We start from the raw sequence: 11,113 nt of genomic DNA on the forward strand, positions 1-11,113 counted from the left end.
TTACACGGACATTGACGTGGTCAAGGCACACCACAACTGCTCCAATCCTTCAGATAGCCAGAGAGTAAGAATATCAAGCTATTAGTCAGCTCAGCCTCATGCCATCTGTGTTTTAACACAGTCTTCAACACAGCTTTTGGGAGGAAGAGGATTCTCTACAGAGACTCCAGCATCTCCTCATTGTCCTCCAATACCTCATGTAAGGAAGTAAGAGGAAATGGAGATTAACCACCTCAATGACTGCATGTTCACATAGGTAGAACTGTTTCTTCCTTTGGGGACATTTCTAAAAATCCAAACGCTGAATCAGTAAATCTCACAGTCTATAGTTGTTTAAATTGATTAAAATTAAAATTAAAGGATAACTTTGCCAGTTTTTCAACCAGCTTTGTATTGTTTGATGCCTGTAGTATATGTAAATGAACAATGTATAATCTTTCTCCATGTTACCTGCACCCAGATGAGCATGTTAATTTGTCGGCAAAAGTTGTCCTTTAATTGTAACACTGGGTTGTTAGTTAAAATCATGATGCTTGTAATTCCTTGAGCAAATGTTTGTAAGTTGCTTCATCATTCTTTCAATTTAAAAAAAAATCTGATTATAACTGATTTACTGATCAAATAAACTGATATCCTAACTGGAATGCCTAAATTTGCTTTAATTCTTATAAAGCATGGGAAACGGGTCTGGTTTGTACGGAAGCGTGCTTCTGCCACTAAATAACCAACAGAGAAGGAAATGCGACATAAACTCGCAATAAAAGTCAAAATTGTGAGATATAAACTCGCAATTCCAAGAAATGAAGTCAGTATTGTGAAATATAAACTGGCCATTGACTTTTTTACTCAGAACTGATAGAAGCGATATAAACTCGCAATTGTGAGTTATAAAGTCAGAATTGCGACTTTATTGCGACTCACAATTCAGACTTTTTTCTCGCAAATTTAAATATCTTGCAGTTCTTTTTTTCTGTCAATTGCAAGTTTAAATCTTGCAATTTTGACTTTTTATGCAATTCTGACTTTTTTCTCAGAATTGTGAGTTTATATCTCACAATTCTGACTTTATAACTTGTAATTGCAAGTTTATATCTCTCAATTCTGAGAACATATCAGTCTTTTTTCACCTCAAATTTGGACTTTATGACTCGCAATTGTGAGTTTATATCACACAGATCTGAGAAAAAATTCAGAATGGTGTGAAAAAAAAGTCAGAATTGCGAGATACAAACTTGCAGTTGCGAGAAAAAAAGAATTTGTGAAAAAAAAGTCAGTATTGCGAGTTTTCATCTCACAGTTCAGACTTTATAACTCACAACTGCAAGTTTATATCACATAATTCTGAGAAAAAAGTCTAAATTGTGAATTTGTATCATGCAGTTCTGAGGAAAAAAGTCATAAAAAGTTGAGTTTGTATCACGCAATTTTGAGAAAAACAGAATTGTAAGATAAAAAGTCGCAATAACCTTTTTTATTTTTTTATTGTCAGTGTCAGAAACAGGCTTCCATAGTTTTGAGATTGGTACTTGGGACAGTGAAGTGGGGCTTTGCTTTCCGAAAGGTTCCCAAAATTGGTGAATTCACAGGTTTTACATACTTCTCTCGCACTGACCTTACCTCTCTCTGGTGGTCTATATAGTAAACAACGATCTACCTAGACTGGGTAACCAGGCCTCCCCAGCTGGCTCTCAGCACCCTCAGTCTGACCGAACTCCTGTGGATCCAGAAAAGCAGCCCAACCAGAGGCGGCAGTCCAAATCCACCTCATCTGGCTCTTCGTCCACAAGGGCCTCTCCTCTACGACAGAGCTGCTCCTGGGCCCGTAATCTCAGCCGTCCACCTGTGGTGCTGCTCCCTAAAGCCGTCTACGACCTCATCACCACATTGGATTCCAGTGGCCTGCCCAAGTCGACTTCCTTCCTCCCACACTCTTCGGTAGAATGGGTCAGCTCCTTTAGACCCCTCCTCAGCAAGATGATGACCTGCACCGAGCAGTCGCTGTACTATCGCCAATGGACGGTCCCCAAACCTCACCACATGGACAGCAGTAACCGAGCTGAAGGACGGACTGATAACTTCCACCCACGAAAGCTGCTGCTAAGTGGACCGCCACAGGTAAACGAGCGTCTGAAACACTGGATGCTACTGTCAGTGTTTGGCTGGTGGGTTAAAATGGAGTTTGTTGTGTGTGTTCAGGTAGGGAAGACTGGGGCATATCTACAGTTTCTGGGTATTCTCTCTCGCATGCTGATTAGACTGATGGAAGTGGACATCTACGATGAGGAGGACATCAACTGCAGTAAGTATTATACCACTAAGACTGTAATATTGTCCCCAAACTAAAGTGTTACCCAAAATATAACAGTCTATTAAACTTTACTACAACACTGCAATGTTGCACAGTGTATCAATCCTTTGTTGGTTCAATTATTCAGGAATCATACTACACAAGTGATATATCAGTGAAATGATGAATACTTTTTTTCTCCAGATTGCGGAAAAGATTTGGTGCGATATCATCAGCCCGTTGCATTGTGGCCCAATACAGACACTGTGCGTGGGATGCCCTTTGATTACACCATCCATGATCCTAAATATGAAGACATTAGCACTGTCTACTCACCAGACTTCACTCCGAATTCACATGGTGAGACCATCAAGACAATCATATATGGTTTAGTTGAGCCCTACTGTAGTAGTTCTGGCCATTCTAATAGGTTAGTATCATTGAAGTAGTTTGTTTTGCCTTAACTGCTTTAGATGGAAACTCCAGAAGGCAGGAAGATGTGTATCTACGCAGGCGAACGGCACGGATCAAACTTTCTAAATATGCAGCTTACAACACATACCATCATTGTGAACAGTGTCACCAGTACATGGGTTTCAATCCGCAGTATCAGGTGAGCCCTACACAGCTCTCTTGAATACTTAAATCTGATTGGTCAATGGAGACATTGAGATTCTAATCTATAGAATAATCTATATTATACATGTGTGTTTTGGTCTGACTGTATTTTGGGATGTTGATTATCTGTTTGCAGATGTACGAGTCCACCCTGCATGCTTTTACCTTCTCTCACCTTCTACTGGGAGAGGAAATCCAGCTCTACTTCATCATTCCCAAATCCAAAGAACATCACTTCTCCTTCAGCCAATCAGGAGGCCAGTTGGAGAGCATGAGACTCCCCCTCACTTCCGATTGGGTACAGACCAGCAATCAACTACTGTAGTAGAGGCCAAAAGCACCATGAGTGCATGATGAAAATACATTTTCACTTCAGTTTCAATATACAAAATAACCAATGTGACCCTGGACCACAAAACCAGTCTTAAGTAGCACGGGTATATTTGTAGCAGTAGCCAAAAATACATTTTATGGGTCAAAATGATTGATTTTTCTTTTATGCCAAAAATCATTAGGATATTAAGTAAAGATCATGATATTTTGATACATTTCAAGATATTTTGTAAATTTCCTACACTGTAAAAAATAAAAAACAATTTATTGAGTCAGCTTAAAATAATTTGTTACCCTGCTGCCTTAAAATTTTAAGTTCAGTCAACTAAAATAAGTTTAGTCAACTTGAAATGTTAAGTTGTACTAAGTAACAACTTAGATATTTGTGTTTGCTAAACTTAACAGATGGGTAAGTAACCCAGCTGCCTTAAAATTGTAAGTTGATTCAACTCAAATATCTAAGTTGTCACTTAGTATAATTTAACATTTAAAGTTGAATAAACTTTGAGTTGACTAAACTTAATTTTAAGGCAGCCAGGTTACAAATTATTTTAAGTTGACTCAACCAATTGTTTTTTACAGTGTACCGTAAATATATGAAGACTTAATTTTTGATTAGTAATATGCATTGCTAAGAACTTTAAAGGCAATTTTCTCAATATTTTGATTTTTTTTTGCACCCTCAGATTCTAGATTTTTAAATAGTTGTATCTCTGCCAAATATTGTCCTATCCAAACAAAACATACTTCAATGGGAAGCTTATTTATTCAAATCTCAATTTTAAAAATTGACCCTTATGACTGGTTTTGTGGTCCAGGATCACAAATATCTTCCGAAAGAGTTTAGTTAACTAACCTTGAGTAGTTCCAGCCTATGTAGTGACTAATAGAACAACAATTAAAGCTAGATTTGATGTTTGCAGAATCCTGATGCCATCAAAAGTCCAATATTCATGCCCACCACCGGTCGCCATGAGCACGGCTTGTTTAATCTGTATCATGCCATGGAAGGAGCCGCCCACCTGCACATTCTAGTGATTAAAGAGTACGAGATGGCCGTCTACAAGAAATACTGGCCTAACCATATCATGCTTGTCCTACCCACCATCTTCAATGGAGCTGGAATAGGTGACGATCAGTAGATTATCATAGTGTTTAATTGATCTATTTATGTTAGTGAGCTCTTTAATAAAATTAAATTCTCTCCCATGTTCTCAGGAGCAGCTCATTTTCTGATTAAAGAGCTGTCTTATCATAACCTGGAGTTAGAGCGGAGCCGGAGAGTGGAGCATGGCAGTCGGCCACAAGACGTCTGGCCCTTCATCATCCTCGCAGATGATTCTTGTGTGATGTGGAACAGTGTTGATGTTGATCCGAAAAGGTGCTTAATTTTGTGTTTTAATTTATTTACATTTTTGTTTTTAAATTTTTTGTATATTTATTTTATTAGTTACTTTAAATTCTTTTAGCTAAAAATTACTTTTATTAACTACTGTTGTTATTATTAGGGGTTCAAGTGCGTAGTGCTGAAACCCTATTGTAATTGTTAGAATGGTCACGGATCAGTGATTTCCACGTAAAACTGATCATGCATACCAAACCATAAGTCACAGAGATCTGAAACTTGGAGGGATGGTAGTACTCAAACCGCCTACAACGTCACCAAGGCTTGCCATAATCGGCCTGACGAGGGCACTACAGCGATCAAAAGTACAAAATCGCTCATAACTCTTAAATCGTCAGTTGCAGGCTTAAGTGTCTTATGTTGTTGGAAACTTTGGCTCACGCCAGACAAAATGAACACCTCATATTCAAACTTTTTTGCAAACTAGTCCTAGGTTTTTCACCCGATCGGAACCAAACCAGTGCAGAATGTTTCTCTGGAGAGTGAATATCAATAATTATCAAATATAGTTGAACTTTCAACTCAACGTCGGTTGCCAAAATGTTACAAAGGGGCAGGGCCACTTCTAGTAAAATGCCTATAATTCCTGAACAGAATGAGATATCTGCACCAAACTCACAACACTAATATAAGAGCTCAATCTGAGGTCATAGGGAAAAAAACATGGAGCTTGGCAACTTGGTGGCGCTATAAGAGGGAATTAAATCATACAAATGGCTATAACGGCGCCACTGCATATCAGATGACAGAACTCCGCAATCCGGACAACTTAGAACCTCTGCTGTCAATTAAATCGCTTGTTAAATGATTGTGAATATGTAAAAAAAAAACTACTTTTGCAAACTAGTCCTAAGTTTTTTGCTGAATCTGGAAGAAAACACTGCAGTACAATTCTATGGACTCTCTAGGTCAATGTTTTTTGAAAAACATTGGCCTGTCCGAATGTACACAAAATCCTATAAAGCCTAAAAGAAAACTAAAAACTTCACAAAACCTGCTGAGCACATGTAACAGCTGATTCTGAACAAGCATGCAAAGTTTTAAGGAGATCAGACCACAGTTAGTAAACAACAGTCATAAACGTAAAAAAAAAGAAACATCATATTTCTATGGCAAATTACTTGTATTTGCCAAAAATGTTTTTTTAATCATTGATTTAGGTTGTTACAGACTTGCTAAACAATGTCTTTTTCCATATTTGCTTAAAAGCGCTTGAACCCCAGTAATCGCTGCTTGCAGCTATATTTAGTACTATTGTTGTTATAATTAATTACAGTTTTTAAGTAGATATTTTTAAAAGGTGACACTCTAAAAAGGTGCATTGACACTTAAAAAAATAGAAAAAAATATTTAAAATAATTTGAAATATATTTTTTTAGCTAGAAATGACTTTTTGTGAGCATAATTTCTAATATTATTAATTTTATTTATTATACATATTTTGGTCCATCCCTGTTTGTTTTTGACCTTCTGTCTAAAGTAGTGTGTGTTTGAATGTTTTTCAGTGGTACCACAGGGACAGAAAGAAATGTGTCCTTGAAACAGGTTCTTCAGCACATGGAGTCTTCTCCAGATATTACTCAATATGGGTTATGTGGGATGAGGAAGTGGTCCAGTCGTGGAGGTGGGGCGGGACGGCAAAAAGAGCCTTTCTCGCGTGGACACCTCCATGACTTCCTGCTACTTAATGTGGACCTTACACAGAATGTGCAGTACAACCAAAACCGGTGAGTTCTGAGAAAATCCAACTAATTTTTGTTTTTTTTCCTCCTCCATTATTGTCCAAATATTCACTATTCACTCTTTCCACACTAGTTTCACATGTGATGATGTGGACTTCAACCTGCGTGCCCACAGTGCGGGCCTCCTCATCTGCAGATTTAACAACTTCAGCGTGATGAAGAAGCAGATCGCCATTGGTGGATACGGAACCTTCATCATCAAGACTAAGGCAAGTTTCTAACCAGCGTCCAAAACTGTATTGAAGTTTGACATTATAGATCTATGACAAAAATCATATTCCATCCAACGACTAAAACGATTGTTCTTCTGCATTCTCCACAGATGACCGATGTCCCCACGACAATCCAGCCATCTCAGTACATTTGTGCTCCGGACAGCAAGCATCTGTTCCTGGCCACACCAGCTCAGCTACTGCTGGAGAAATACCTCCAGCACACCAGCCATCGCCTCTTCCCCCTCAGCGCCCAAAACTACAGCCACCCAGTCCTCTCTGTCGACTGCTACCTGAATCTCGGCCCAGAGGTACGTCAACAAACATACTTTAAAAACTCCAGATTAGACTGGTGTAGGGCTGCGCGATTAATTGAAATAAAACAAAACTGCAACATAACTTAATGTCAAATCACTAAGGCAGCAATTTAATTGATCTGTTCCCAGGTGACTGTTTGTTTTGTCAGCTCCAGACCTCACTCCATTAACTTCAGCACTACTGGTCTGCTCTTCAGTGGCCTCCTCTTATACTTCTGTGATTCCTTCGTGACTCCTGGATTCCTTAAAAAGTTCCATTTCCTGAAAGGTAAAGACCTTGGAGATAAATAATATGTCTGTTCAGTTAGCACATGAAAACACTAGGAAATGATCCTCTGTTTTTTTGCTCAAGGTGCGACTCTGTGTGTGATCTGTCCTAACCGGAGCTCACTACGTCAGACTGTAGTTCGGCTGGAACTGGAGGACGAGTGGCGGTTTCGTCTTAGCGATGAGTTTCAAACCGCCAACGCTAAAGAGGACCAGCCTCTCTTTTTCCTTACAGGAAAACACATATGACTCTCAAAGCCTGTCAAAGACTGAGTCACTTTGGTCTTATCAACTGTCCTGCCTGTATATAACATTAGCTCTGTATATAATGCACAGGATGTGCTGTAAATTTACTGCTTGTTTGCTGTTGTTGTTTTTTCTCTTTTTAAGATCATACAGAATATTACACTGCATATAGATGCACCCTCAAAACAGGATTTACTCACATTTTTATCATTGTTTAAAATGTATTTATTTACAGTGACCTTTCTCTGTTTTTAACTTTCTGTGTATTATTGTTTGGTGTTTTAAATGTTTTCTCTGTCACAGCCGGGTCTTTTAACGTCAGCTTAATGCACAGTTATGAAGTGTTAAAAGAGCAGATTGAAGTATTTTGTAGAAAAGAGTATTTTTGTAGCTGTGTTTGGCGTGTTCTGTGATGAGTGGATGGGGAGTAATGTCATTAAAGTACTTAATTAAAGTATGTCATACATTTCAAATCTCTAAAGCCTTCGTTCATAAATGCCTTCCTGTTCCAAATGCTTTTATCGCTGTACCACTGTGTGAACACTAGAGGGCAGAACAATCACATTTTTACTGCCTGAAAGGAAAGTTTACATCTCTTCAACAATAAAAACATGTGTTAACCATTTATTTTATTAAATAAAACCTCTTGGTTTCAGTCTATAAAGACGCATTTGAAAATTAACTGTTAGTTTCAAGGCTGTAAAGAAATAAAGCCACTTTTCACGATTCATTTATTTCATTCTCTGCCTTAATTACACCAGTTTTTCATTACTACTAATTTATTTTCTTGTAGACACAAATAACTTAGCTAAATTGGGTGGTGAAGTTCAATTTCTGCATCACACTTAAGGTGTTGGGCAAAGTTTGGTAGAACATGTAATTTCACAAGTTAAAAAAAAAACATGTGACGTGGTAGATATGCTCAGAATAAACATTTTATTAGAGCTAAATGTTATTTAGCTGGCTCAGTAATCAAATGTGTTCTTTATAATAGTTATGATAATAATAGACTGTCTGAGCTTCCTTGTGTATTAAATATGTCCAGCAGAGGGCACTAAACCTCATATTTGCTCGTTCCAAGTTTTTCCCAAATAATGGTTGCATATTGACATTGCAGTTCACAAGTTGTTCGTGCTTCCACAAACTTAATTTATTCATAGTAATATTCAGATAAGTACAGTTTCTATGACAACGCATCTTGTCAGCATCATACTCGTACTCTGTGGGGCAGGATGGACACATTAACTACCTGCTAGGCATGTTCTCGAGGCATGTTATGTAACAGTTAATGTACCAGCATGTGGCATTCATCATTCTGTTAATAAGGGATCGATGTGTCAGTCAACATGTTTACAGCAACCACAGCATGTGTCATGTTTCTGTGGATCCAGAAGTTACGACCACCCACAAACAACTGAAGCTTGGAGTTAAATTCACTCGTGATACTTCATTAAATTATATTGCAATCCACACCAGCGTCAACCATACATATCTTTAAATCACAAATCATTAGGAGATGAATACACGGTAGGCTACTGAGTAAATTACCAATCATAATTTTATTATGGTATATTGGATGAGGTATTTAAAGGAATAATTCACCCCAAAATGAAAATTCTATCATTACTCACCCTCATGTCGTTCCAAACCCGCAAGACCTTTGTTCATCTTCAGAACACAAATTAAGATATTTCTGATGAAATCTGACTCTGCATAGACAGTAACTCAAAGTTCAAGGCTCGTAAAGGTTATAAGGACATCGTTAAAATAGATATGAATACTTTTTATGCGCAAAACAAATGTTCTGACATAGGACCGGGATGCATTACACCTTCTTTTCAAGCAGAAGATGATGCATGCTGTACATAAAACAGATTCTGACAGAGACCATGACTTGCAATTTTTGGCCCAGCCTTACTTATTTGAACCAGAATATATAGACGATGAACTACGAGCAGGGTTGCCAGGTTTTCACAACAAAACCCGCAACTGCTACTCAAAATTAGCCCAAAAGTAGCCCACTCTGGTGAAAAAAACAGCATATGCTGGTAGGTATGTTTTGATGCTGGTTTAAGATGGTCCTTTGCTGGTTTATGCTGGTCTTAGCTGGTCATGTTGCTGGTCAAGGACCATCTTAAACCAGCAAAGAACCAGCATAAACCAGCAAAGGACCAGCTTAAACCAGCATCAAAACATACCTAACCAGCATCCCAGCATCAAAACATACCTACCAGCATATGCTGGTTTTTCACCAGGGCAATTGTGTTTTGAGGGCGGTCCCAGTTAAAAATCGCATTCTGGGGGGTAAAATACACGTTTTTTTGTCAGCGTTCTCCTGGTAAAGTGAGCTTTCCAAAGGCGTAAATATCACATTATTGGTGTCGCTTCAAACCACAGACAAGAAAAACAACCCCCAGCAACAATGTTAAAGTAGCCCAATTCTGCGGGAAAACTGTGGACTTGGCAACACTGACTACAAGAGATGGACATTCTATGTCAGAAGGCCGGCTTCTGCATCAGCAGCACCATATACAGTACTGTGCAAAAGTCTTAGGCCACTAGTATTTTCATCAGCTAAAAAATGGTTTAAAGTCAGTTAAAGTCGGTCTTTTGCTGTAGTGTGTCAGTAGGAAATATCAGTTTACATTTCTAAACATTCATTTTGCCATTAATTGTAATAATCCAGTGAGATTTTTGTATGGAGCACAGGCTGTTGTCAGACTCCTTGTGCAAACAGAGATCTGATCTCTCCATCATTCAGTCCAGTCTGTCTTAAGAAACAGAAAAAACTGAGACAGACTAAATCCAGAAGAACTGTGGCAACATCTCCAAGATGCTTTAAGAGACCTATACCTACAAAGCTACAGTACTGTTAACATTTTTAGGCAGTTAGGCACATAAAATGAGGATGCTGTCAAAAACAATGTCATAAATAGATTTTCTTTATCAAAGAATTTCTATTAACTAAAATAAATAAGCATCTGATGTGACCATCCTTTGCGTTTAAAGCAGCTTTTGCCCTATGTGCACTTGTGCATAGTTTTTCAGGTAGCTTTGCAGGTAGGTTTCACAGAACTATCACTTAAACATTGAACACTGCATATCTGTGCTAGCCACTTTTCATCTTCAGCCATTCAAATGTTTAATCACTATCTCTAGATAAACAATTTACTAAGAGTACATACGCAGACACTGTCATCTGGTATGAATGTTTATGTCATCTTCTCTGAAGTATGTGGAAACAGTGACTCGTGTTGCAAGTGTACATTCTGGCCATCTCTGGTGGGGTAAGGGTCAGCAACATCACAACCGGCCCCTCCTGAAATGACATGTGACATGATCTGGAACTGTGACGCATCCCTGGAACTGTAACATGTACAACTTAAAAATAACATGATTATTCTCAGGCTCACAGGTGTTAATGTAAGTTAATGTCTTTTTAATTGCTTTAAGTAATTCTTTTATCCTGCTGCAGTAAACAGGATAAGATTCAATTTCAAGCATTTTATTAAGTGTAAAGGGATAGCTCACCCAAAAATGAAAATTCTGTCATTAATCACTCACCCTCATGCTGTTCCAAATCCGTAAGACGGAGGCCCAGAAAGGTTGTAAGGACACTGTGACACCAGCGGTTCAACCGTAATGTTATAAAGCTACAAGAATACTTTTTGTGCGCAAAGAAAACA

The 11,113-nt window shown here is 38.3% G+C and overlaps 1 protein-coding gene across 1 annotated transcript in view; it reads left to right on the plus strand.

Moving 5' to 3' along the window:
- The window catches only part of greb1 (growth regulating estrogen receptor binding 1), a 31,791-nt gene extending 23,651 nt beyond the window's left edge, over window positions 1-8,140 (plus strand). The window contains exons 21-32 of the mRNA XM_051133254.1: window positions 1,640-2,115; window positions 2,197-2,299; window positions 2,492-2,647; window positions 2,761-2,900; window positions 3,042-3,203; window positions 4,162-4,366; window positions 4,457-4,619; window positions 6,149-6,370; window positions 6,459-6,594; window positions 6,708-6,908; window positions 7,044-7,182; window positions 7,267-8,140. Coding sequence (XP_050989211.1) covers window positions 1,640-2,115; window positions 2,197-2,299; window positions 2,492-2,647; window positions 2,761-2,900; window positions 3,042-3,203; window positions 4,162-4,366; window positions 4,457-4,619; window positions 6,149-6,370; window positions 6,459-6,594; window positions 6,708-6,908; window positions 7,044-7,182; window positions 7,267-7,430 — 2,267 coding nt within the window. The 3' untranslated portion in view covers window positions 7,431-8,140. The remainder of the gene's footprint in view (window positions 1-1,639; window positions 2,116-2,196; window positions 2,300-2,491; window positions 2,648-2,760; window positions 2,901-3,041; window positions 3,204-4,161; window positions 4,367-4,456; window positions 4,620-6,148; window positions 6,371-6,458; window positions 6,595-6,707; window positions 6,909-7,043; window positions 7,183-7,266) is intronic.
- The last annotated feature ends 2,973 nt before the right edge of the window (window positions 8,141-11,113 follow it).

Source organism: Labeo rohita, chromosome 17, assembly GCF_022985175.1.
Source record: "Labeo rohita strain BAU-BD-2019 chromosome 17, IGBB_LRoh.1.0, whole genome shotgun sequence".
NCBI classification, from domain to species: domain Eukaryota; kingdom Metazoa; phylum Chordata; class Actinopteri; order Cypriniformes; family Cyprinidae; genus Labeo; species Labeo rohita.